Consider the following 27,985-nt stretch of genomic DNA (forward strand, 5'->3'; position numbering starts at 1 on the left):
GCCCTCTGGAAGTAAATGCTGCAGGGTAAGGCCCCAGATATGTGAATCCCAACATTGACTCAGCCAGGGCCCCCAGGATCCCTGTAAACACTAAGGCAGAAAGCCAAGGTCAAGGCCAAATCCGTGTGATTTGGCCAGAGAAGTTGAACCAAAGGCTCTGGGGGAAGTAGAGAGGGGGAAAGTGATTGCCAGGCTGCCTGGCAGAGGAGGAAAGAAGGGGACTGGGAAGGAGAGTGAAGAGGGAGAGTGCTTGGAGGTGGGAGCACGGGAAAGGCCAAGGCCAAGACCAGACCCAAAGAGAAGGTTTGTTCTGAAGCAGGATATAAGGTGAATTCAACTACCAAGTGGCCAGATGTTGGCCTGAGTACAGGAGTGGCTGTCAGGGGGCTTGGAATCACCAAGCACGTGGTTCTAAGCCAGCTCACTGGTGACCCTGGACAGGAAGTTCCACAGGTTGGGCACTGGCTTATCCATCTGCAGAAGCCCTGGCTATCCTTCCATCTTGGACATCCTCTGGCCTGGCAGTGTTCTGAAGAGAAGAATGACCCCTAACCCCCAAACTGGCTCTCTGAGCCAGTTTATTTAGTTGTTTTTTGTTTGTTTGTTTTTTGTTGTTTTTTTTTTTTTTCGAGTTGGAGTCTCATTCTGTCACCCAAACTGGAGTGCAGTGGCCACTCCCGGCCACCGCAGCCTCAACCTGCTGGGCTCTAGCAATCCCTCTGCCTCAGCCTTCCAAGTAGCTGGAACTACAGGCACACACTACCACGCCCGGCTAATTTTTTTTTATTTATTGTAGAGATGAGGTCTCACCAATTTGCCCAGGTGGGTCTTGAACCCGTGGGCTCAGGCAATCCCCTCACCTCAGCCTCCCAAAGCGTGGGATTACAGGCTGAGCCACCGAGCCCGGCTTTTTGTTTATTTTTTGAGTTGGAGTCTCACTCTGTTGCCCAGACTGGAGTGCAGTGGCACGCTCCCGGCCACTGCAGCCTTGACCTGTGGGGCTCCAGCAATCCTTCTGCCTCAGCCTTCCAAGTAGCTGGAACCACAGGCGTGTGCTACCATTCCTGGCTAATTTTTTATTTATTGTAGAGACGAGATCTCGCAAGTTGCCCAGGTGGGTCTCGAACCCGTGGGCACAGGCAATGCACACACCTAGGCCTCCCATAGTGCTGGGTTTACAGGCTGAGTCAGTTTAAATACCTACCCGCATGTTTCTCTGCTGGAGACAGGAGACAAGCTCCAGTTGAGCTGAATCTCTTGGAATGATAGAAATCCTTTTCTAGAAGGTTATTGGAACACAATTCAGAAGGGAGGAGCTTGCTTAGGAGAATGACCACCGCCAGAGCAGAGTGGACAGGGGAAGACAGAGGGAGCAGAGGCTGGGGGAGCACACAGGTGGGGAGTGCCCCATGGGGATCCCCAAGGTAGGGCGAGAACTGTCATGGGGCTACAGCTCACACTGTGCCCTGATGACAGTCAAACATGGTGCCTGCTCTGGCTCTTGGAGTGCCATGTTCATGCCCTTGCTCCGCCGTTGGCTGGATACCCTTGTGCTGCAGGTTGGGTTCTGCAGAGGCAGACACTGAGACAGAGTTCAGGGCACATGATGCTTACCAGGAGTTGACACTTGTAAAGGAAGGAGTACAGGCTTGGGCAGAGTGGCTTCAACCTGAGCTACAGCTCAGCACCGTCTCGGCTGACCCACATTGGAGCGAGTGGTGTTCATCGGAGTCGTCCAGCATCAGACCTAAAAGGACAGACCTTTGTCCTTCTGCCTCCACCTGTCACCAGGTGTGGGCTACCTCGGGAAGGGCATAACCGCTGCTGACCTTGCTCCCTGCAACTGGGCAGCAACTCCGTCCTTGGAGGGGTACCTGAGCCACCCATCCACATATCTATCACGCCTGGAGCAGTGAACCACCTGCTCAACTGTACGTGGCAGCCCTGCAGGAGAGGAACTTTAGAGAATACAAACCTGTGTCTTGTCCAGCTGCTTTGGAAAACGTGAATAGGGAAAATAAGCTAAAACAACAGATCATCGTGTTTGTACCAAGGAATGTCTGTTCAGAGAGTCAGATTCTGAGTCCACTGGTTCCTGGTGTTCTGGCCTGGCAGTTTTGAACTGTCTGGCTTGTATTTCACGACTTCCTTCCCCTCCCCCCGTACTAGCTCCTGAGCTTGGTCATATGCTCTCTGCTGGGTAAAGGTGGCAGAACATTCTTTGGTTTTGTTTAAAGCAGAGAGCATCATTTTCCTGCCTTTATTTCTGTGCCATTTGGCCAAACGGCCTTGAGTCAGGGAGTAAGGAGCAGCCCTAAAAGGAGACATGACCTGGGTCCTCAAGAGGGGGAACCACCTGGCCTCAAGGCCTTCAGCACCCTGCTAGTGCCCTGAGCTCGAAAGGCAAACCCTCAGCCTGGCGTGTTATGCCTGCTTCCTCCCCAGCCAGGCACAGGGTGAGGCCTCAGTGAGTGTTGATGAATGAATGAAATGTTGATGACTATTAATAGTGATCATCATAACAAAGGACTCATGATTCTCTTGGTTCCACAGACCCTGGGCACTCCCAGGGGCTCAGTATCAGCAATACTCTAAAGACACTTTGCTTATCTGCTCCTACAAAACCTTGACTCTCTAGTTAAAGTGTACTCCAGACAACTTCTAGGAGACAAGAGGTGAAGAATAGGCTGGGCGTGAGCACTTTGGGAGGCCGAGGCAGGAGGATCTCTTGAGCCCAGGAGTTTGAGACCAGCCTGGGTAACATAGCGAGACCTCATCTCTATAGAAAATTTTAAAATTAACCAGGTGTGATGGTACACACCTGTAGTCCCACCTGCTCAGGAGGCTGAAGCAGAAGGATTGATTTTGCCCAGAGGTTAAGGCTGTGGTGAGCTATGATTGTGTCACAGCACTCTACTCTGGGTGACAGAGTGAGACCCTGTTGCTGAAAATATATAAAAATTTAAAAAGGACATTACTATTCATGGAATTTGATTTGAATATAGAGCACAAATTAAATGATAGTGTTGTTTTGATGTTAAATTTTTTAATTTTGAAAATTGTACTGTGGTTATGTAAGATAATTTCCTAGTTCTTAGGAAATACACATTTGAAGAGTTTACATTTTAAGAGTTTAGAGTTTAGGGGTGAAAGGGCACCCATATCTCCAACTTAATTATATAAAAATCTAATATGCATGTGTAAGAATAGAGAGAGAAACAAAGCAATTGGAGTAAAAACATTTTTTTTTCTTTTGAGTCAGGGTCTTGCTCTGTCACCCATACTGGAGTGCAGTGGTGCAATCACAGTCTCAAACTCCTGAGCTGAAGCGATCCTCCAGCCTCAATCTTCTGAGAAGCTGGGACTACAGGCACACCACCATGCCCGGCTACAATAGGGGTAAAATTGAAACAGTCTGATAAATCTGGGTAAAAGGAACAAGAGTTCTTTGTGCTCTTTTCTCTAAGTTTAAAATTATATCTGAAAGGACATAATACGGAGTCAATATACCCAATGGGCAGCCATTTTAACATTGCTTAACTTTGTCATGTTTCTCTAGCAGTTCACTTTAATTTACCTGCTAATCACTAGCCAAGGACGGAACCAGTTTCACAGAGGTAGCTATTGATAATTGCTGTACAGTCCCTCCCCAGCTTGTTTTGTAAACAAGTTAACCGAATCAGCCCTTCCTGACCTTCATTACACAGACCTCAACAACATGGCAACAGTGGCCATTGCTTTGTTAAACTCTGGTGTGTCCATGTGCCTCCTTGAGCTATGGTCACCATGTTTCCTAGCTTTGGCCCCCTCCCCTACCTTGGAGAGGTGAGTCTTCTCTCTCTCTCATTTACTTTCTAAATAAACTATATTTTTCAATCTAAAAAACAACAACAACATGTAGCAACAGTCATGTGACTAACTCACCCATCTGTCTGCTGTTTGTCACCTGATGTCAATACCTGTGCTTACCTGTCCCCTTCTTGATTACATGGAGCAGATCACCACCCAATCACCTTAATGACCAGCCCCCATCAAAAGGAAAGTTTAAAAGGCATTCAACTTCAAACAGCAGTCATCATTGTTTTGTTAAGCACTGGCCAGGCCATGTGCTCCTTGAGCTATGGCTGCCATGTTTTCTCAGCTTTGGCCTCCTCCCCTACTTTGAAGAGGTGAATTTCCAATCTCCCTCATTTACTTTCTAAATAAGCTATATTTTCCAATCTATCTTCTGTGCAATTATTTGCATCTTTAATACAGCACCGGATCGCACACCACCAGACACCTTCCCCCAACCCAGGCAGGTCTGACCTAACAATATTAAAATTAAAATTTACCAAAAAACCCAAAAAAACATGAGAACATGTGCCTTGTATAGACGACTGAGGAGGATGCTTCGAGGACTGGCTAGGGAGTGGGGGATGGAGGTGGTGCCTGCACTCTGAGGATGTGGGGTCTCGTGGGTCTTGTGGGAGTATGTTGCATACTCCGGCTACCAGCTGTACCCCAGCGAGGTTCTGCTATTTCAAGTCCTGGGGAGGAGACTCTTCCAGCTGAGCCTGAGCGACAGGGCTGTCAGCAGCGACACTGCAACACTGTGGGGTCTCAGGGAGTAATCATCACTCTGCTGGGAGCCTACTGTGGGCGGGATCTGAGCTAGGTGTCTTTGGTGTTATCAAGCACCGGGCGTGAGCATGTTAGAAACATCTCGCTTAAGCTTTAGAGTGACCCTGTTAACATGTGGGATCCGCATCCCTGTTTTACACACTGGATGGCCCTGCCCCATTCCTTGGCACACGCTGCTCCTTTTGCTCGATTACGGGGCCCTCCTCGTGTCTCTGCTTATTGATTTTCTGGCCTAGTCATGGCTGAAGTCAAGGTCTCCTGCCTCTGAATCCTAGGTTCTCAGTGATAATTAAACACCGACTGGGCTGAAGTCAAGCTTTGCCTTCCTGTGAACAAGTCATTTTCCACCTAAATTAAAACCAAGCCAACTGGGGAGAAGATGCTGGAAAAATGTTTTGAAGCTCTTTGGAAAGGCAGCTGCTATAATGGAAAAAAACAAAACAAAAACAGGCTAGAAAAAGCGGGGGGTGTTGGGGTGGTTACGCCTCGCCTTTCCTGTCAGTCACATCAGCCCAGACCTTTGCCCCCTCCACCCCCACTGCTTGTTTGGCCCTCAGTTTCCCCATTTGTAAAATAAGGCAGTAAGGTCATAGCAGGAGTTCTGATCCAAGAGTGTATGTCTGATTCACTTATGAAACATATGGACTACGTAGACTCACCGGCCCCCATCCAATGAGTAGGTCTCAGTGAGACCTGACTCTGTTTTTTACCAAGTCCCTCGGGGGTTTGGGTAGGCGCCCTCTGCACCATTTGAGAACCTCCAGATGGCTTCTGCAGGCCCTTTTACACTGGGAGCCTCTGTCATCTGACCAGTGAGCAAGTGACCTGCGATTCTGGGGACTGGCTGAGCCTCCACCCCCACGCCTACTGAGCCTCAGTTGGTTCCAGCTCCTCAATGGGCCACTTTGCACCTCTTTGATGTCTTTCAAGACTCCTGACCAGCACTGGCTTCTGACGACTGACAGTTCTTGGAAACTCCCAGTCACGTAGTTGCGGCTACAAATTAGTAAATCTGAAAGCTCCTTGTCAACTCAGAGAACTGAGAGAGAGGGAAGGAGGCTTATTTTTTTGCAACTGCTTTCCCTGGGTCAAACTGAAAAACAGAAACTATATCACATCCTGAAAGCCCAGGGCCATACCCACAGTCCCTGCCAAGGGCTCTGAGGCAGGGATGCTTCCTGGTGGCATAGGAGCGGGGCACCATCTGGGAGCCACACCCTACCCTACTTGGCCCCTTGGCTCCACATTTCCTCTTCAGCTGGGAACATCCTTCCCATCCCAGTCCTCCTTATCCTGTTTATACCCCAGGCCCTGGTCCCTCACCTCCAGTCCCACACTTTGGGGAGGAAAGACCCCACTTAGTGATGAACTCCAAGTTAACTGACTTCCCTGAGCCTCAGTTTCCTTACCTGTTGAATGGAGCCACAGTGCCTGGCACGGTTGTTGGGAAGATTAAGAGATTAAGTGTAAAGTGCTTAGCCCAGAGCCTGGCCTTATGCAGTGGAACTCTACTAGGCCATCACTGTTATTTTGGAATTCCCTTCCTGCCTGGTCTCACAGGTGAGCTCTTTCTTATTCAAGACCCAGATCAGCCAACCTGGTTGGCTCACCCCTATAATCTCAGCACTTTGGGAAGCTGAGGCGGGAGGTTGCTTGAAGCCAGGAGTTTGAGACCAGCCTGGACAACATAGTGAGACCCTGTCTCTACCAAAAGTAAAAAAGTTAATCTAAAAAATTTTAAGAGAAAGACCTAGCTCCCCTCCGGTGAGAGGACTTCCCAGGCTGGGCTCCTTAGCAGAGCCGCTCTCTGCTTGTGAATACTGCTGTTTGCACACAGAACTTTTTCCTTCCTGGGCTGCCTCCCCCACCAGACTGGCAGGGAACATTTCCATGTCCCCAGATAGGACAGCTCAATCAATGCTGGTGGGTTCACTCTATTCCAGAGCAGGGTAGGTGGGGTAGAGGGTAGGTGCCCCAGCATAGTGGGCATGTGCCTCTGGCCACCTGGAGGGACCCTAAAGGCATTTCTCCCAGGAACAGTGGACCCCTCTGGCCAGGTACCAGAACAGTCTGCTTCAGCCATGGGGTGGGTGGGCAGGTTGACAGTGCGGGTGCTGCCAAGGCATGTACTCCCCGAGGTGTAAATGGCTGGCTCACGAATGACCTTCCAGCCACGAGCTGATGGAGAGTTGAGAATGTGACTCAAGAGATGCTTCCCTCCCAGAGGAAGGCATGCATCGCTTGGCCTGGCCCTGGGCCAGTGGCAATGCTGTCTCCAAAAGCAATTCATGCCAAGGGCCTCCTGACTCCCTACATGTCACCTGGAAGCTTTCAGACCCTCCTTCTCTCCAGCCCCCTCCCCTCTTCAGAAGGCTCCTGTCTCTTGCATCAGATTCTTCCTGGAATACAAATGCAAATCCTAGACCCTCAGAGTGCAGCCCAATCCTCCAGCCTGGCATCAGCTTCATCTCTGAGGGCTGATCCCCTGACAACATACTCTCCTATCCCCTGAGAACTTGACTGAACTTCCTTCAGTCTGGTGTTTACTTGCTTCAGTCTTAGCTGCAATCTGTCCATCAGTGCATCCATCCATTGGTCAGGGAAGGCTTTCCTGAAGGGGTGACGCTTGACAGGAGGACCAGGGGGAAAGGATGAGTTATCTGGGCTACGAAAGGGGCCAGGCTGGGGCGGGAAGAAACTTCCAGGCAGAGAGAAGGGCATGTGCAAAAGACCTGGGGTAGAAGAGAATGAGGCAAGATGGAGTAATTGAAAGAAGTTCCCGGAAGCAGAGCCAGAAACTGAGGGAGGCACAGCATGAGTTGAGGTTGTAAGCCTAGTCTGGGGCTGCACTGAGTGTGAGGGCACTGCACCTGGGTTTAATGCTTGGAAGTTGCCATCTTGGAATTCTTAATACCATTATCTTCACATTTCTGTTTCGTAAGCACAGCCTGGTGGGACAGTGAAGCGTCCATCAAGGGCTGGGAGCCTTGGTTTGTGCGGTCCGGCCTCCCGCCGCCTCCCTGGATTGGACCCCAGCCTTCCCCTCCACTTCTGCCTAGCAACCGCTGCCAGCCTCTGACCCCAGCAGAGACCTGGGTGCAGGCGTGGGGACAATCAGAGCTGAAGGCATGCCCGATAGCATCTGAGGATGGAGGATGGCAGTGCTACCCCAGCCCCAGTCTTGACAACACCACGGCTCATTCAGCTCAGGGGTGAGCCTCTCACTCGCTTCCAAGCCAGGTCCCCCATGTATCCTGGAGTGGAGTCTGCAACACCCTTGAGGAAGCAGGTCTGTGGGAAATGGCAATGCCTGGTGTGACTTCCTCACTCCTGCTGAGGAACACAGGTCAGTCTGGCGGCTGCCAGTTGGTGAGTTTCATGCAGAACGGAGTCGAGTGGCAGGGTGAGTGGGGATTTGTCCTGCAAATATTCCCATGCCTGAGGGACTCTGACATTAGCAAAAACCAAAAAACAAAACAAAAAATAAAACAAAACTCATACCTTTACAGATTGAGAGAAAGAGACCGCAGGAAAAGAAAAAGTTTTACATTTTAGTACCTTTAATAGTAATGTTGTCCCCACTTTTATTTTGCGCTGGCTCTGCAAATTATGTAGCTGGTCCTGGCAGTGAACAGTCAGTGAGATCAAGCATGTGAAATACCTGCAGGAATTCACACTCCCTAAATGGTGCCTAGGATTATTGTTTTTGTTGTTTATGTGGCTCGGGAGCTGAGCCCTGCCCAGTGGCTGGCTGTGGCAATAAATATTATAACAACCGATTTTGCATTTTATTCTCTATCCTTGAATTCTTCAAGCAGATGTGTACAATTATCATGCAAAACAGGCTGGGGCTTTGCCTGGGAGGGGAACACCCCACAGTTGGGCCTGAGGCACAACTGCCCAGACCTCAAGGCAAATTATGTTTCGAAGCAGCTGCAGGTCACTAAAAAGCTGTGATTTTCAGGACCCAATTCCTCTCCCCTGGGGGCTGGGTCTGCTTGCTTTTGGGAGGGCTGGTGAGAGGTAGGAGGCCTGAGCACAGTTCCGTTTTCTGAGGTGTGCTCAGATGTCTCTGTCTTGTTCCTCCACCTCCCTGTCAGCCCCGCCAGTCCACCCCAGTTGCTCCAACCAGGCCTCATCCCTTTCTCAGAGTTATCACAATATCCTCTCCTGTTCTTGCCACTCCCAGCTACTCCCCATGGAGAAAGAACTTTCTAGAATCTGTCAGTCTGTGGGCCCCTCAGGGCAGAGACCAAGTCTACCCTCCCTTGGTACCCCAGAAGTTGGTCCCCAGTCCCAGAAGTTGGTGCCCAGCAGTGCTTGCAGACCTGGGTTGAGGAGAGGGTTGTGGTGGTCATGGTGGTTGACTCCCGGCATCCATGGCTGCCCAGATAAGGAAGTTCCTTCCCACGACTAGAAGATGAGGCACGAGCATGTGACCCATTTATGGCCAATGAAACACAAGGGAGGTGTCCTGGGGGACTGGGCAGAAGGCAGAGTGGAGGGACATTGAAGAAAATGAGACACAAGCAGAGGGTTCCCTTCTTTCTCTGCATGTGGCTGTGTCTGGAGTCATAGACTGGAGCTGCTGCAGCTTCTTTGCCTCCAGCCCAAGGAGGAGAAACACAAAAAAACAACTAGAGCCCTCATATGCCACAGCTGGAGGCTGCACTGCCTCCAGATTCCCTATGTGAGTGATAATCAGCTTCCTCCGCTTCCTCCATGTCAGGCCTTCTGGGTTATGTTCCTTGCAGCCAAAAGCATCCTCAACTGATGCAAATAACATAGTGACAGCACTGGCCTCTCATCCCAGCAGCTCCATCAGCCCTGGCAGCCTCCCTGGGCTCAGTTTTTCCATCTGTTGATTGGGGAGAGAGATTCTGGAGAAAGAACTGGAGAGAGGAAGGATGGAAACCTTTGAAAATAGAGAGCTGTTGGTAAAAGATAACTATGGAAGTTTAGAGCATGTGCTTTGGCATTAGACAGATCTGGACCAAAGCCCAGCCCTCCGCTTACTGGCTGTGAGACCTTGGCTGAGTTGCACACACTCTTTTTTATTTTTTTGAGTCTGGGTCTCACTCTATCACCCAGGCTGGAGTGCAGTGGCATGCTCACGGCCATCACAACCTCGACCTGCTGGGCTCAGGTGATCCTTCCACCTCAGCTTTCTACCGAGTAACTGGAACTGCAGGTGAGTGCCGCCATGTCCAGCTAATATTTTGATTTATTGTAGAGATGAGGTCTCACCAAGTTGCCCAGGCTGGTCTGGAACCCTTGAGCTCAGGCAATCCTCTCGCCTGGGCCTCCCAAAGAGCTGGGATTACAGGCGTGAGCCATCATACCTAGCACATACACTCTTTAATCACTAGTGTGCTCATCTGTAAAGTGGGGGAAATGGTAGTATGTGTGAGGGGTCCGTGTACAAAGTTTCACATTGTATGCAACTCTCAGTGAGTGCTCCAAAGCCAAACTGGCTGTCTGGTCACCCAGTCTTGTTAGCTGCGAAGGTCAGGGTGACGGGGAGGGGAGGAGGAAGACCTCTCTTGCAGAGAACTCTCCAGATGTTCCTCCCATTACTTCCTTCCTCAATTGCTCCAACCCACAACCAGCTTGGCCTTCCGTCCCAGGCTGCCTTGGCTGGATCAGCGCAATCGGTAAAGGAAGGCCTCATGCGTAGAAGCCTTGAGGTTGACCTTGAGGGATGGGAGGAGGCTCAGTCCAGGGAAGGGAGATCAAGGAAGGCATGCCAGGAGGGTGACTGGGAACAGGGCAGGTAGGAGCGGGAAGGACGCCTGTGAGGAGAGGAACAGGCCTGGCTGGAACAGACGCTTGTGGGAGGTGATGGGAAGCACACCCTTAGAGGCAAGGTGTGTGGGCGGGCGCCCATAGTGAAATTTCTGCCAGTATTAACAGAAGGTTTCTAGTTTGCCTCCCGAACTAGAGTCACCATCCCATTTGATAGATGGAGAAACTGAGCTCCAGGAGGCAGAGCCGGCATTATTAGAGGTGGTGATACCCTTGGGATGAGGGGTGCAGCTCCAGCATGTGGCCTTCGGGATTCAAGGTGCTTTGACACCATTCACTGTTAAAGACTAAAGTCCAAGGATTGCAGAGGTAAGGGCTCCTGGGGAAGTCCTGCTGCTCTGCAGTTCTTCCCGATGTGTTTCCTCCTGGATGACTAGGTAGAAGCCTGGCTGTGCCCGCCCTCTCATGCTCCCAGCATGCCTCACAGACGCTCAGGAGCTCAGCCCCTTCATCTGCAGCCACTAGTCTATCTAATGCCCCCTAGACAGTTGCAAGGCACACATCAGTGAGGGCGATGATTTGTGGATGGTCCCTGACTCAGTCCTGTTGGCCAGCCGACCCTGGGCTCAAGGTGCCCTCTATACCCCCTACTCAACCCCTGCAGTGGGCAGGCCTCAGCTTCTCAAGGCTGTGTCTGGGGCTCTAGCCTAGGGCCCCTCCCAAGGTGGTGCCAGACAGTGACTTCTGCCCTGCCAAACTGGAAATTCCAGAAATGATCTTGACACTGACTCCTTTCCAAAGACTGGGGGTGGCAGAGTGGGGAAATTGAGGCTCAAAGAGTTGGAGGGCCTATTAGGATTCCTCAGCCACTGAAGAGTAGGGCCCAAATTAAACACAAACTGGGGCCTCACTCCCACCTCTGTGCTGTTATAATACTGTCTCTTTCTCCGTCCAATCACATTCATTCAGCCTGAAGTCTCCATCTTGGTGGTAGAGGGGTTCTCTCTTACCTAGTTACACGCTCACTTCACCTCTGTGAGCCCAGAGATCCCCAGAGCACAGCTGTGCTGGCCCCAGACCACGAGCTCCTAGTGGGCAGGACCGGGCCCAGGCACCGAACAGCCTGGGTCTGGTGAATGATGGATGTCCCGGGCTTAGGCAAGCCCTCCGGAATGGCCTGCTGGTGAGGAATGGAGAGTCTGGCATCCCTGGGCCTGGCCTGGAGAGGGGCTGGGCCTGGTGGGCAACAGCATCTGGGTTCCTGGGTCCCTCCTTGCCCCCACCATCAGTGGGTCTCAAGCTCCCTACATTTATGGCCTCTGAGAATAAACTGAGACGGGCATCAGGAGGTGGCAAACGGCAAGCAGAGACAGGCAACAGGATGGCAGGTGGCAGGCGGGGCTGCACAGGGGGCACCATAGCTCCACTTCCTGTGGGCGAGGGCCCTAGGCCTGCCCCGGGGGAGGTTGCACAAACCTTCCTGCACAGGCCTCAGGCTGTCTGCCCGCCTGGCCCCGTGCTCCAGCCCGCCTCTCCCACTGGCCGCTGCCTCCTACCCAGGGCTGGCATCCCGGTTCCCTGTCCTGGGTCCCAGACTGTGTCCTCTGTCACTGTGGGGCCGACAGGGGCCGGGCTGGACACCAGGGTCCGCCCTCCCATCACTGAGCACAGCTCTTCCTCATTTCGTTGCTGATTCTAGCCCCAAACAAAACAGGTTGAGCCTTTTCCTCCCCTCGGCAGCTGTCTCTGGCTTGCTGCTGCCTTCTGAGCACTGCAGACGGCGCCGGCCAGGGAGGGGGGCCTGGGCCAGCCCTGCCGAGACTGGGCCGGTGCTCCTGGCGCCTGGCCCTCTGTCAGGCCGGCCCGTGGCAGGAGAGCGAGCTTTGCCACAGCAGACTCCTGAGGATGATGCCCCAGATGCAGTTCAAAGATGCCTTCTGGGTGAGTGAGGATGGCTGGGGGCATTGGACAAGTGTACAGAGGCTGAAATTGCCTGTGGCGGTGGGTGGGGACGTGACATGGTTGATTCTTGGTCTTAATTGTCATGGAGGTGGCCTGTGTCCCTGCCCCTTCTGAGGGGAAGGCAAGGGGATGCCATGGGTAAGGGATCTCCTCTCGGCTCCTGGGGCTGCTTCCTCTTCTGGGATCCCTGTCCCCACAGCTGGAGCTCATCAGGAGAGGATAATGTGTGGGTGGGGGCTTTAGGAGGCCACATGGAACATAGGAGGGTCAAGATTTGGGCATCATACAAACCTGGGTTCAAGTCTTGGCTCTGTTACTTACAGGCTGGGCGAGTCATTTTATGTCTCTGAGCCTGTTTCTCCATCCATATAATGGAGATAAATAAAAACCATCATGCCAACTGAATGGGAGGCTTAAGCAAGGGGATTTAATGCACTAAAGCCCCTGTACCTCAGCGGCTCTCCAAGGGGTAGTTCTCTTCCTCTTCCCCTCACTCGGCCCCTTGGTATGGATCCTTCAAGGAAGCAACTGGGCTGGGCAGTTCCTTACTTGCTTTCTTAAATTCAACCCAGGCGTAAATCATTTCCCCCATGAAATAAAGGCGTCCGGCCAATGGTGGAGGTAAAGTGGCTTGGCCCAGGCCACATGGACCGAGGCCCAGCTTGGACCCTGGATCCCAGCTGTCCTTTACCCATCGTTTCATTCCTCAAACTCTGGCTGTCCCCAGGGCTCCTGGGGAAAAGTTGAGACCTCTTGGTTACAGCTGGGGAATGTGGCTGTCCTGAGGGTGCTGCCTCCAAATCCGCAGAGGGCTCGGCCAGCTCGGCCCCAGCCAACAGCCTGGCCCTCCCCGGGCCCAGTCCTGGGGCCGCAGCCAGGAGGATGAGAGCTTGTGAGCCAGGTCTTCCTAACCTTCCGGGCCAGCTCCGCTTGGGGCCCGTGGCTAACGTGTGAGTGGTTTGCCTTCCCTGCACTGACTATGCAATGGGCTGAGTGGTCTACCTGGGGAGGGCACCCTGTGCCTTTCTGGGCCTCAGTTTCCCCATCTCTACAAAGGGGTTTTGGGACCAGCCCAGAGGCAGTGCTGGCTCAGCCGGTCCAGAGCACCAAGCACCAGGGTGCTCACGGCCCAGGTTGGCAGCTAGAACCCCAGGTGGGGGGAGTCAACACATTGCTGCCCTGTCTTGGAGTGCAGATTTGGGGGAAGAGGGCCTGGAGATCCAGGGCAGGCCAGGAGCCCCTGACTGCTCTACCTCTGTTGCAGCCCAGAGCCCCTGGGCCCACCTTCCCTAGGGCGGAGCTGGAACAAGGAGCAGCCCCACGACTGGATCTGGGCAGGGGCACAGGACATGGTGGCAGCGGCGGAAGCAAGCAACCAGCCCACCTATGGGCGCTTCCTGAGTGGCATCCCGCCCACGGTGTGCTGTGCCTCTGAGTTCCTGTGGGCTTCCTGACCTCCAGGGGCCTGCCTCGCTCTGTGCCTGGCTCCCCACACCTGGGAAGAGCATCCAGCTTCCCCAGAGAAGACCAGAGCAGGAAGGGAAGAGAAGTGGCCAATGAGAGCAGGTCACTGTAGACATCACCTGCCCCAGGGATTCCAGTTCCTCTCTCGATGCTCAGCCCAGCCCAATGCATGACAGCTACCATTTACTGAGCACTAAAGATTTGCCAGGTGCTCTGGACAGGTCAGATTGTATATATATTCACTCACTTAATCCTCACAACAGATGCTATCATTATCCCTGTTATTCAGAGAAGGAAATTGAGGCACAGAGAGCTTAAGGGACTTGCCCAAGGTCACACAGCTGGGATTAAACCCAGTGGTCTGGCACCAATACCTGTGTCACCCAGTGTATTGCAGGATGCCTGTCTCTCCCTGCAAATCCCTGGATCTTTGGACTTCAGGGTGCATATCAGGGAAATGGAGAAAAAAATTCTGTCTTCTTACCTCTCAGTGGGGTAAGAAGGTCAGATGAGGTGGCTAGAACAGTATTTTGAAGCTGAATTTACAGACAAATGTGTAAAACAGAAACGGCACCTACTCTGACCACGGAGGGTGTGTTAGGAACAGCCCAGCCAGCTTGGCCCTTCATCCTGGCTGCCCCTGCCCAGCCCGAGGCACTGATGCTAATCCCTGCAGCCTGGCAGCCCACTGTTGAGGAATGACTGGCCTTTAAACAGTGGAAAGAAACCCCTGACCTAGAAAAATCATGTTGACTATCACAGACCTTCAGTTATCTGGCAACTCCACCCACCCAGAACCAGAGCCAGCCGTGTTTCTGGCATTAGCTCAAGGTAAGCGGGGAAACAAAAGTGGTTTCTGAGACGCCAAAGATGAAGCCCCCAAGGACTTCCATGAAAGCTCATGTACTTTCCCCATAGGAGATGCCCCAGAGCTTTCAGTCAGGGCCTACAAACTCCAAATACCCACACTTTTAACAGGCGTGGTCATGGCATCTTTTAACCTGTGGTGTAACAGTGAGTAGGGGTCTGCACAGGACCTGATCTCCAGATGGCAATGGATAAATATTTGTGGACCTGGCTTGTGAGAGGAAGTATCACAGACAGCTAACAGCCTGACAGTAAGGAAGGAGACAGAACAATTATAAAAAGCAAATGTGATGGCCCAGAAGTAGCAGGGACACTCAGCGTGGGTGCAGACCCAGTCTTGTCCCTGTGCAAGCCTATGTTTGTGATTCTGTCTATGTGGCCACACAGTGTTTATTTATAGCCTGCTTTTAGCTGCGGTGGAGCATTCAGATGCCGGCCACTGTAGGAGTGAGGCCAGGGTGGACAGCCACAGTGGGAGGGAAAGGACAATTTGATTTCTCTGATACACACATGATAAAGAGCATCACCCCTCTGCAGGATGTTTGCGGCTGAGCCTCAGAGCGGGACCTGTCAGTGAGACAAGGTTGAGGCTGAGATCACCAGCAGTCAGAGCTCAGAAGGTCTCAGATCTCATGCAACACTGAGTCAAAGGGACTCAGAAGCCCAGAAAAGAGTGTCGCCTCCACCACCCACCTTGTCAGTGGCTCTGCTCCTAGCGGCAGCCAAACTGTATTGCAAGAAACGTCCATCTGTATCTTCAGTGCAGGGCAGCAGAACACACACTAAGGAGATGCTTATAGAGTAAATGAATGGGCAGTGAATGTCTCCATGGCCACCTCCCTTCCAGAACCCATAGTCTCCTCCATTTCCCTTTAGCTATTGTCTGTACGTATTTCTTTTTCAGGGTTCTCTACTAGGTGGTCCAGGTCGGACCCCTGAGCTCTACCCCCATACCCGATAAGATGAATGAGACTGTCTTGCCCTTGGGGAAGTAACAGTCCAGTGCCGGAGCCGGAGAAATAAATGGGCCAGGTGGAGGGGTATGCTGAGGGGAGTAGTGTCTGAGCTGCGCCATCTCCACCCAGGCACCCCTGCCCCCTGAGACCTATATATGCCACAGCCTTTGCAAAATCTAGTCCTGGACCGGGGTTTTATTGAGATCCATATCCTGGCTCTTTTGGGATAGTTAAAAGGAAAAGTAAGGTCTTGGGGAGGCTGGGCCACATACGCTATGGTGACCCTCACCCACCAGTTGGCTGGGAACCACTAAGGAAGCAAGGGGAGAACAGGCGAGGGCTCTCCTGAATGTGGTCGTGTCTTTCCCTTGAGGCTGGGCTCCAACTTCTTCTGGAAGCCTCTGTGCCAGGCTGGGAGGAGCTGAGCCTCCCAAGTCCATTGAATAGGTGACAGCATCCTGGCTGGGTGGGGGAGTGACTTACCAGATCCACACAGTGGAACCAAGGCTAGCCTGGGCCGCCCCTTCCCTATGTGTCCACTCGGCTGCTGACATCTCTTCCCCTTTCCAGTGCTGAGATGCTGAGCTTCTCCATTTAGGAGGCTACAGAGGAGGGGACTGAGGGACCCCACTTTGGCAGTCTTAATGCCGCCTGGCCTCCGCCCTAGGACCCAGCTACCGTGGCCCCTAGGGTGTTGGGAGAGACTGACATTTGTCAGGCGCCTGTTCTGTGCATTAAAGCTATGAGTATACCTTCAAAGAAACAAAATCAATTAATACGAGAACTTGATGTAAGGAAAGTGGGAAGTTGAAAAAAATAGAGACAAAAGCACCTTTAGTCTCATCCACAACCGTGAATGTCTCGCTGTTTCCGTAAGGTTGTCTTACACAGGGCAGCAGATTGTGTACACAATTTTGTATTCTCTGTCCCTTTTGTTCTAGCACCTCATATTTTGAATGGTGGTAAAATGCATGTAACATAAATGTACTATCTTAACCATTTTTCCGTGTACAGTGCGGCAGTGTCAAGGAAGTTCACACTGTCCTGCAAGCCTCCCCCAATTTTTGGTTTGTTTTTGAGTCACAGTCTCACTCTGTCACCCAGACTGGAGTGCAGTGGCACACTCACAGCCACCGCAGTCTCAACCTGCAGGGCTCAGGCGGTTCTTCCGCCTGTTTTCCAAGTAGCTGAAACTACAGGGGCGCTTCACCACGCTCGGTTCATTTTTTGATTTATTGTAGAGACAAGGTTTTGCCAGGTTGCCCGGGCTGGTCTCCAACCTCTGGGCTCAGGCAATCCTCTCACCTCCGCCTCCCAAAGTGCTGGGATTATAGGCATGAGCCACTGTTCTCAATGCCTCCCTGTTTTTTTAATGTAACTTCATTGTGAACACTTGTGGGTGTGGATATGGGTTCCTTATCTTCAATGACACCATTGTTGAAGGGTGCACAGTTCTCTGGCTAGTGGATGTGGTAGGCATGCTATGACTTATTTGCCCGATCCCCTGTTGTTGGACATTTAGGTTACTGCCAATTATTTATTATTTTGGTCAGTGCTACATTGGGTAGATCTTTGAATATAAAAGTTTTCCACCTAATGATTATTTTCTCTGGTGGATTCCCAGGAGAGAAGGTATTTCTGGGTGAAAGAATGGGGCCAGCTGTGGGCGCTAGCGGCCATGTGGGGATCAGTTCTCTGACTGGGCAGGAGCCTTTTCACACAGGAAGGAGGGACCAGAGTGGCCTGGAAGGGGCTGGGCCTGTGGGCAGCACCCTGCTGGAAACCGGAGCACACTCAGGCTTTGTGGGAGGGTTTGCAGCAGTGCAAGACGCTGTAGCCTTGAAGGCTGAGGAGGCCAGTGTCTGTGCAGGTTCCCTGGAGCACCAAAGTCTTGTAGACAGCATAGAAAGTAGGAGAAGAAGGTACTGGTGGTCCTGCCTCTGCCGCCACCTGCCTTCCCAGCACCTGCCTGGCTGTAGCAGTGAGAAGGAATGAGGACCGAGACTCTCTCTGTACAGCTCAGGAAAGTTCTTTAAGAGCTGGCGTTACATGTAGAAAGCACAGGGTGTAGAATGGTGTGCCTGGTCCACAACCTGTTGTGAAAAGTGGTAGAAATAAGCGTTTACACTGGCGTGGGTTTGTATTAAGAGTCTCTGGACGGGTGCACAGAGAACTCATTCAAGTGGTTGCCTGGTGGGAGAATGAGAAAAAAGAGATGCGTGAGGGACGTGATTGAGCATTTGCAGGATAGACTTTTTATACTGTTTGATTTTTTTTAGACATACACATGCATGAATTATTCAAAAATTAAATCAATTAGAAATGAAAGAGAGACCGGGCGTGGTGGCTTGTGCCTGTTATCCCAGCACTTTGGGAGGCTGAGGCAGGAGAATCGCTTGAGCCTAGGAGTCTGAGACCAGCCTGGGCAACATAGTGTGACCTCACCTTTACAAAATATTCTTTTAAAAAATTAGCCAGGTCTGGTGGCAAGCACCTGTAGTTCTATCTACTTAGGCTGAGCCAGGTTGATCACCTGAGCCCAGAAGGTGGAGGCTGTAGTGAGCTGTGATTGTGCCACTGTACTCCTGAGCAACTGAGCAACTTGAGACTGACTCATAAAAAAAGAAAAAAGCCTGAGCCCGTGGTAGCGCACACCTGTAATTCCGGCTTCTTGGAAGGCTGAGGCGGAAGGATCGCCGGAGACCTGCAGGTCGAGGATGCGGCGGCCGGGAGCGGCCACTGCACTCCAGTCTGGGCGACCGAGTGAGACTCCAACTCAAAAAAAAAAAAGCAAAGAAAAATACGACATTTATTTCAAGTTCCATGAATATTTTTCTCTGAGTCCCAGCTGCTCACATCACCAACAATGCTCATTTGTTGAGTGCATATCGTGTGCCAAGCACTGTGCCATCTACTCCACCTGTGTCCCCAAGCCTACCCTGCAAGGAAAGGCTATCAGTGTCTTCCTGTCTCCATGGTGGGAACTAAGGCACCAGACAGTCAAGGGCCAGGCCGAGGTCACACATTCAGGGCAGAGCAGGGACTCCCACCCAGGACCCACTGCTCTCCATCCCTGAATTCTGAGATCAGCTAGTTTGTTCTTGGCGCAGTTATAATTTGTGTAGGATGAAAGGGTGACTCCCCCTGCTTTGAGTTAACATTGGTTTTTATGGATTTGGAAGTGGGATGATTTTTCTCTCCATTCCCCATCTAATTTTCTGCAATATAAATTACATATGTCAATAAAATGAAAGTATTTTAAAAGAAAATGAAGCAATTTCTGACTTCAAGGCCAAGATGATGTTTTTAGGCCAAAATTGTGGTTTGATAGCATTACCTCTGTCATGAACTCCGTGCACACTTTGTGGTATGTGGGCCCCCCCCCCCCGGCTAAGAGTTTGGTTCCTCTGTGCCCATTCCACAGGACGTGGCCAGCCATCTGAAAGCATAGGAGATTGCAGAGGTTTGTGGTCAAGCTCACTCTACTTTGTGATACCTGCAGATAGTCATCTCCAGGATTCTCTGGCTGCAGTGTTCTGGGTTGATTCAGTGTTCTGAATTCAGTTTCGCTCTTGTTGAAAAACAAGATCTGCTTCTTTTATTTTTTATTTTTTTATTTTTTTGAGTTGGAGTCTCAGTCGCCCAGACTGGAGTACAGTGGCTGCTCCCGGCCACGGCAGCCTCGACCTGCTGGGCTCTGACGATCCTTCTGCCTCAGCCTTCCAAGTAGCTGGAACTACAGGCGCACGCTACCATGCCTGGCTAATTTTTGATTTATTGTAGAGATGAGGTCTCGCCAAGTTGCCCAGGCGGGTCTCGAACCCTCGGGCTCAGGCAATCCACTCACCTCAGCCTCCCAAAGGCACGGGATTACAGGCTGAGCCACCGAGCCTGGCTAGGATCTGCTTCTTTTTAAAAAATTATTTGTTTTATTTTTTGAAGAGACAGGGGTCTCACTATGTTGTCCAGGCTGCTCTTGAACTCCTGGCCTCAAGCAATCCTCCCGTTTTGGCCTCTCAGAGTGCTGGGATTACAGGCATGAGCCACTGCACCTGGCAAGATCTGCTTCTTGATGATCTGCTCTGAGCTTCAGGCCCCAGGAACTTATGTGCTTTTCCTGAGGGTTGTTTAGGGGGAAGGAGAGCCTTGTGTGGGCTCTGCTAAGGATTTGGGAAATGTCAGGAAGGCACACGGCACTTGGGATGGCAGGTATGGCATTGGGCAAAAGTGTGGAAGGGAGTTGGAAGAGAGTTCTCTGACCCAGAGCATTGTGCAAGGGGACTGGTAAGAAGGGAAGGCCCGAGCTGGATTGTGCAAGGTCTGCCCTAAGTGGCGGCAGAGCCCTTCCTGCGCCTCTTTGCACCCTCTCTGTTTCCTCGGCTGTTTCCTCTCGTGCAAAAAGGCTGCAGGCTGTGGCGGGATGCCCTCCCTCCCCACCCAGAGCCTGGCTGATGCTGCAAACCACAGGATGGAGAGAACTTGGGGTGGAAACCAAGACTGCTTCGGCTTCCAGCTAGAAAGAGTGGTGTCCTGTGCCCTGGGCCACCCACACTGGGGCTCCCCTCTGGGCTGGCTCTGGAAGGTTCTTCCCTCAAGGGCTCCGTCAATCCCCATCCTCCAGGTACAGAAGGAAGCAGACTTCTTTGAAGCTTCACCTGGCCCCCCTCCACACTTGCTAGGTGGTCTTGGACTATAAGTTCCCTTTTCTGAATCTCAAATCCCTTACCTATGGGATGTCAGAGTGATGCTCACCTAAGATGAGGGATTTGAGGATTGGGAGGCTCAAGGGACCACCACAGTGAGTTGGCAGATCAGAAACAGGTCCCGAGGGACCCAGACTTCTAACTGGGTTTGAATGTATAGGGACAGTGGATCTTCCTGTTTCCAGAATGCCTCTTCAGCTCAGTTTACCATTGTCTATTGCATTCTACCATTAAAGAATCATTCCTTTGGTTTCAAGAAACAAGATAGCCGGGCTCGATGGCTCAGCCTGTAATCCTGTGCTTTGGGAAACTGAGGTGAGTGGATTGCCTGAGCCCGTGGGCTCGAGACCCGCCTGGGCAACTTGGCAAGATCTCATCTCTACAATAAATCAAAAAATTAACCGGGTGTGGTAGCACGCGCCTGTAGTTCCAGCTACTTGGAAAGCTGAGGTGGAAGGCTCGCCGGAGCCCAGCAACTCGAGGCTGTGGAAGCTGCCGGGAGCGTGCCACTGCCCTCCAACCTGGGGACAGAGTGAGACTCCAACAACAACAAAAAAAAGATAGAAAGAAACAAGATAATCTTCCAGCCATAGTCCTGTGAGGTTGGTATTCTTATTCCTGTTTCACAGAGGAACCTGGGGCTCATGAAGGCATGCGGGCCTGGGAGATGCCACATGGATGGACACTGGGGCTGGACTGGGGACTTCCCGGGCCTGGGTTCGAGAGCCCTTTGTGGTTAGGAGGAGGGTGTGGCGGTTTGCAGAGCACCCTGAGCAATGAATGATGGAACAGGCAGGCGAGTGACAGCCTCTTCCGCTGGTGTTGACAGGCCACCACCATTGGGCAATAGGAAGTGCCCGCTGAAGCCCCAGAAACCAGCGGCCAGTGTGGGGGTGGGGTAGACCCTTGAAGTTCAAGGCTTCCCAGCTGTAGAAACAGGAACGGGAAACCAGCACACTAGAAGTGGGAACAGGCTGAGGCAGGAGTGTTCAGGGGACAGCGGGGAGGCCTATGTGGCTGGAGAGAGTGACCGAGGCAGACAGTGATTGGAGATAAGGTCAGAAACAGAGCAGGGAGCCAGGCCTTGTGGGACCTCAGTCTCAAAAATCTCAATGTCCAGGTCACACCCCAGGTCAATGACATTCGAATTTCTGGGGTAGAACCTGGGAATGAGCACTTTTCAGCATTCCCTGGTGCTTCCTATGTGTAGCCAGGGTTGAGGACCCATGGTGATCATTGTGGTGATTGATTGCTGTTGCTGATAAAAACCATGATCTGGTTTTCACACTTGCATGACCTCATTCGACTCACTTGAGAGTGAGTTAGAAGTGGGTTTTTTTGGTAGTAAATATATGTAACATAAAATGAACCATTTTAGCTATTTTTAAGCATACAATTCAGAGGCCTTAAGTACATTCTCTGTTTCCAGGATGGTTTCATCATCCTGAACAGAAACCGTACCCACTAAACAATCGTTCCCACTTCCTTTCCTCACACCCCCATCCTACCTCTGATCCACTTTCTCTATGGATCTGCCTATTCTAGGGACCTCATACTAAGTAGAATCAGATGGCGTTTGTCCTTTTGTGTCAGTTTATTTCACCTGGCATCATGTCTTCAAGGCTCATTCATGCTGTAATGTATGTCAGAATTTTCTTCCTTTTTATGGCAAAATAATACTCTACACAGACGGCTCCTTTTGTATTAATACATCCATCCCCCCATTGATGGGCACTTGGCTGTTTCCTCCTGGCTGTTGTGAACGGTGCTGCTATGAACACTGGTGTATAAGTATCTGTCTGAAACCCTGCTTTCAATTCTTTTTGGTATATACCTAGGAGTGGAATTACTGAATCATATGGTAACCCCATGTTTAACTTCTTGAGTAAATGCCAAACTATCTTCCACAGAGGCTGCCCAATTCTACATTCTCATCAGCAATGCAAAGGGCTCTATTTCACCATGTCTTTGCTAACACTTGTTAATTTCTGTTTTTAAAAAATCATAGCCATTCTAGAAGCCACTAAGTAGTATACCTCATTGTGGTTTTGACTTGCATTTCCCAAATAACTAATGATGTTGAGCATCTTTTCAAGCTCTGTATTTCTTCTGTGGAGGAATGTCTACCTAAAGCCTTCACCTGTTTTTGAATTGGGTCATTTGTCTTTTGTTGTCGGGTTGTAGGAGTTCTTTATATATACTGGCATTCATCCCTTATCATACATACGGTTTACAAGTGTTTTTTCTCATTCTGTGGGATGTCTTTTCACTCTCTTGATGCTGCCTTTTGATATGCAAAAATTGAATAAAGTCCAATTTTTCTATTTGTTTGTTTTCTATTTTTTAATTTATTTCTATTTTTGTTTAGTTGTCTGTGTCATATCCAAGAAATTATTGCAACATTCAATGTCATAAAGATCCCCCCCCATATTTTCTTCATAGAGTTTTATAGCTTTAGGTCTTACATTGTTATCTTTGATTAATATTATTATTATTGTCGGAGTCTCACTCTGTCACCCAGGCTGGAGTGTAGTGACATGACATGCCTGCTGGGCTCAGGCAATCCTTCCGCCTTAGCCTTCCAAGTAGCTGGAACTACAGGTGTATGCCACCATATCTGGCTAAATTTTTTGATTTTTGTGGAGATGAGGTCTCGCCAAGTTGCCCAGGCTGGTCTTGAACCCCTGGACTCAGGCAATCCTGTCACCTCTGCCTTCCAAAGTGCTTGGATTACAGGCGTGAGCCACCAAGCCCAGCCTGATTAATTTTAAGTTAATTATTGCATATGGTGTAAGGTAAGGGACCAACCTCATTCTTTTGCATGTGAGTATCCAGTTTTCCCAGCATCATTTGTTGAAAAGACTGTCCTTTTCTCACTGAATGGTCTTGGCCCCCTTGTCAAAAATCACTTGACCATATGCGTGAAGGCTTACTGTTCTATGCCACTGGTCTACACATCTGTCCTAATGACACTACCACACTATTTTGATTACGGAAGCTTTGAAAACAGTAGTAAGCTTGAAATAAAGAAATGAGAGTCCTCCAACTTTATTTTTCTTTTTCAAGATTGTTTTGGCTATTTGGGGTCCTGAGTAGAATTGCTTTTATTGCTCCCAGTTTATAGGCGAGAAAACTGAGGTTTGGGTCCTCCCGAGGTTGCCCAGCCTGGGCTGGCCCCCAGTCCATGACACTTTTCATCACACTCCTACCCTGGGTACTCTTGGGGGACACCTGCCTTAGGGTCCCCTGGGCTGTGGGCTCCTCCCTGTGGTTGTCTTGCTTTCCAGCTCCCCGAGCAGGCCCATGACGGCTGTGCTCCCTCGAGACCCCACCAGCTCTCACTCTTCTTCAAGGAGGGTCTGGAGGGAAGGCCTGCAGGCGGGGTCACTGAGGCCCCCAGTGGATCAAGAGGAGGCCCTGCCGGGAACTGACGTCTGACCTGAGCTGTCTGAACCTGAGGGGCCTTCGGAAATCAGAATTTCTGGCCCTGCGTCGCAGGCCACAGCCACTGAAGCAGAAGGGGCTTCTGGGTCACCCCCTGGACATTTGCCCTTTGGTCTGGACCAACCCTGAGCAAGTGGACTCCAGAGTGCGAGTGGGAGGAAGGCCCAGGAGGACAGCGGGGGCTGGTCCAGACAAACAGGGCTGGGGTGGGGGTAGGGGGGGTCAGCACAGAAGTCTGGATGGGTGACCCTGGGGCTGCGGTGGATACTAAACACAGCCCGGCATGGGGCAGGGAGCATGCGGGTCTGCACAGTACAGAACGACACGGGAGTGGGTGAGGTGTTGGGGTGTCTGCAGTGATTCTCGCTTCAACACAGAACAGGTCGGAAGTTGACCCTGGAGTCAAAGAAGCAGGCATGGCTGGAGCCAGGCCAGGGGAAGACCAGCAGTAGAGACTGGGTCTTGAGTCAGGGCAGGAGCCATCAGGAAGCCCCGGGAATCTCTCTCTCTTTCTTTCTCTCTTTCTCTTTCTCTTTCTTCCTTCCCTTTCTCCCTTCCCTTCCCTTCTTTCCTTCCCTCCTTCTTGCTTTCCTTTCTTCCTTCTTTCTCTTCCTTCCTTCTTTCCTTCCCTCCCCTTCTCCTCTTCCCTCTTCCCTCCCTTCTCTTCCTTTACCCTCCTTTCCCTTCTCTTTCCTGCCTCCCTTCCTTTTTTTCTTTCACTCAGGCTGGTCTCAAACTCCTGGCTTCAAGCGATCTTTCCACCTCGGCCTCCCAAAGTGCTGGAATTACAGACATGAGCCACTGCTCCAGGCTGAGGCTACAGTCCTAAGATAAACCCCCAACCCTAGAAGGACAGAGCTTGCACTCAGGGTCCAGCAGACTTGCTGTGGGTCCTATTTCTGTGCAGACTGAGAGCAAAACACCAAACAGTGGAAAACACAGGGCTCCCCGGGCAGCCCAGCTCCCCATGCCTGAGCACCTTCCTCTGTCAAAGTCATACTTTTCCACAGTGTGCAACATGCACGCTGCTGTGTTGGGCAGGGCAAAGCAATCTCCCAGACTCCCATAGGGAACCCTTCATTTGGAGGGCACCATCTTTGTTTCTCACTTCGACCTTGGAACCCAATGACCACTTCAATTCACTGTGCTCACGGGGTGGCCCTGGTGAGCCTTGACTCTCTGAGCCTCTGTTCCTTGTCTGTAAACACTGACATTAAGCCAACTTCTGTGGCTAGAGGACTGTGATGTAGAGATGTGCGTGTACAGATAAACGGCCTAGCAAGGGCAAGAGTCCTGCATGCAGACGCCCCTGGGTGTGAGAGCCTGGAGAGCCCCCAGGCTCGGAGGGCATCTCAGCCAGAGCCCAGGGTCAGCTCCGAGGTGCAGAACCTGCTGAGGCCAGCAGAGGAGGCCAAGTGGTCTCCAGAGGCTGCAGGAAACAGCATGGGCGTAGGAGTGGGGCTCCCCTGCCGCTCCAGGAGTCCATCTGTCTCTTGAGTAAGCTCCAAAACCAGGGGAGGCTGCCAGTCCTCACACCTGCAGCAATTCACACTGCAAAGCAGGTCATGTCAGCCCTGTGAGGGCGCAGGGTTCACGCGTTTTCCCCAATTTACAGATGAAAAAGTCGAGTCCCCAAGATTAGGAGCAACTAGTCCAGATAAGGGTCCCCACTAGGATTCAAATCCAGCTCTCCTTTTGAAGTTTCCTTTCTTGGGCTACTTTTAGTTGATACGTGCTCATCACCGTGGCCACCCTTTCCCAGGGGCTCAGCCCGTGCCAGGGACATGCACTTTGTGAGGTTCCTACGTGTATGATTTCGCTTAGTTCTTAGGGCCCCTGGAAGAGGATGATGTAACCATCCCAACTTGACAGAGGAGGGAATCTGTACTCAGGAGTTTAAGTGACCTGCCCAGCATCCCACAGGCTGCGTGTGGAACTGGCCAGAAGCCAAACCCAGTACCTGGACTCCTCCCACGCCCTGCTGCCCAGACCCCCTCTCAGACCAGAGCTCGTCTGCAACATGCCTGCTGGCATAGGTGGTGTGGAGGGGATGCCTGGGGAAGGGGACATGCAGGGACAATGCCTGTACCACTGACCCAGACCCAGTCCCTGACTGGACACTCAGGCACGAGCCTGGGCAGCAAGGAGCCCTGTATGGTGGCTGTGGGCAGCATGGACAGTGCCTGCCCTTCCTACAAAGACAGCCCGGACCCCTTGTGGCTCACAGCAGGAGTCAGTGTCTCCTCCAGGGCTCAGGGTCTGGGGGGCTCAGTTCTGTGCTCTCCTTCATCAACAGCTCTAGGGTCCCATTCCCCTCCTCACCTGCCCTCACCCTCAGTTTCTGCCTCCCACTTTGCCCACTGCTGGACCCCAGAGAGCCCCCGAAAGCCAAATCAGCTTGGCAGGGTGGCACAGAACTGGGCAAGTCTCTAGCTGTGCTGAGCCTCAGTTTCTCATCCGTAATATGGGGCCATAGCAGCACACTGCTGTCGTTTCAGGATTCTCTGAGGATGAGAGGTGATCATGTCGTGAGGGCGCTGGCCTCGTGCCTGCCCGTACCCCACCAGGCACCCCACCCATTCACTTCCCTTCCCCTGAACTTGGAGCTTGGCTCTGGTTCCCGTGACCTCCCAGAAAGGTCCTGCCCCTCGATTTGTTGACCTGGGTCTTTTCCGTCTGGCCTACCTTTACAGACACCTGCTCCCTCACATCTCTGTCCACTGCCCTGAAACTGGCTTGTGGCTTGCAGGTGGCCCTCGGCCCTAGAGTCACTCTTCTGAGCTCACTCCCACCTCCAGCCTCTGCCAGCTTTGTTCTCACTCCCCAACAGCCCTAATGTTCTGGGTTCACGAAGCAGGAGGGAGAAGCAGGGAACTGAGCTGGACACACAGGACTGGAGAGTGCAGGAGAGGCAGTGAGCAGCACTTCACAGAAGGGGCAGGGGGACCAAGTCCATGGAGATCTTTGCTTATAAGAGACGAGGCTGTTTAGGAGAACAAAGCTTCCAAGCCAGGTAGGGCTTGGTCTAGAGTCAAGTCCTCCCACTCCATCAGGGAGTACCTGTCTCATCCTTGCTTTCCTCCCTTCACGGCAGACACACAAGCTGCCCTGTGGTCAGTATCACTGAGAGAAGCCAAGCTCATTGCAATGTGTCCTCTCCAGAGCTCGTGTTGCCCCTGGATGCTCACAGGGCTCTGATGGGCCCCCAGAGGCCACAGGATGCCCCGTCAGTCACAGGTCTGTAGGTTTCCCAGCATGACGGGGCCTAGCCAGAGCCCAGGCCCAGGGACCCAGACATTGCAGGGACCCAAGAGCAGGTGAGGGGACCTATAAGGCCCAGAGGTGGCCATCAAGACTGGGACTTGGTGGAGAGCTGTGGCACTCTGGTAACTTACTTCTAATCTCAAGCTCCCATCAGTCCAGCTGAGCCCAGAGCAGCTCATCTGGCCACACTAACATGCTTTTGTTCTCTGAAGAATATAAGCCTGTCTTTGCCTTCTTGACCCTCTCTCTCCAATACCTATCCTGGGCCATCTCAGAAAAACTGCGAATTGTCCCGCATGTATCTGCTTAGACATGGACCCCTCCAGTTCTTGGGTCAGAGGACCCCTGTATACCAGGCACCTAGTTTAATACATTCTCAGAGGCTTGAGTCCTCTCTGTGGGACCCTGGACCAGCTTACAGATGGTGGTCGTGGGTGCCCTGCACCTATAAAAGCAGCTCACCCAGCAGTCTGTACTGAGGACTCTGTGGTCTCCTGGGAAACTCTTCCTTGTTATGACCTGGAGTTGGCTTTCGTGTCTCTGTCCCGAGTCCTGGCTTGCTTGGAGACACCAACCACAGGCACTCCCTCTGCTCCGTGTGGCCCCGCAGAGATCTGTAGGGGAGATTCAGCTTGGGCTTGGACCCCTCACTTCTTCTCCACTCCTCCTCCCAGGTGCTCTAGGTAAGCAACCACCTTGTTTACTGAAGTATCTGGTCATCCATCCATCCATCTTCTGCCCACCCACCCATTCATCCATCTGACCCCAGCCACCCATCCGACCATCCACCCACAAATCCATCCATCACCATCCATCCACCTATCCATCCATCACCCACTCACCATCCACCCATCTACCCACTCACCCATCCACCCATCCATCCGCCCACCCATCCACCCAACCACCATCCATCCACCCATCTGTCCATCCACCCACCTACCCATCCACTCATCCACC

General features: G+C 51.9%; 1 protein-coding gene across 2 annotated transcripts in view; it reads left to right on the forward strand.

Moving 5' to 3' along the window:
* The first annotated feature begins 11,799 nt into the window (after window positions 1–11,799).
* The window catches only part of PSTPIP1 (proline-serine-threonine phosphatase interacting protein 1), a 42,797-nt gene continuing 26,611 nt past the window's right edge, over window positions 11,800–27,985 (forward strand). For both annotated transcript variants that reach the window (XM_008055397.2, XM_008055390.2), the window contains exon 1: window positions 11,800–12,309. In XM_008055397.2, the coding sequence (XP_008053588.1) occupies window positions 12,274–12,309 (36 nt within the window). In that variant the 5' untranslated portion in view covers window positions 11,800–12,273. The remainder of the gene's footprint in view (window positions 12,310–27,985) is intronic.

The sequence above is a fragment of the Carlito syrichta genome, unplaced genomic scaffold (genome assembly GCF_000164805.1).
Source record: "Carlito syrichta isolate Samal-C Ts95f unplaced genomic scaffold, Tarsius_syrichta-2.0.1 Scaffold81549, whole genome shotgun sequence".
Classification (NCBI taxonomy): Eukaryota; Metazoa; Chordata; class Mammalia; order Primates; family Tarsiidae; genus Carlito; species Carlito syrichta.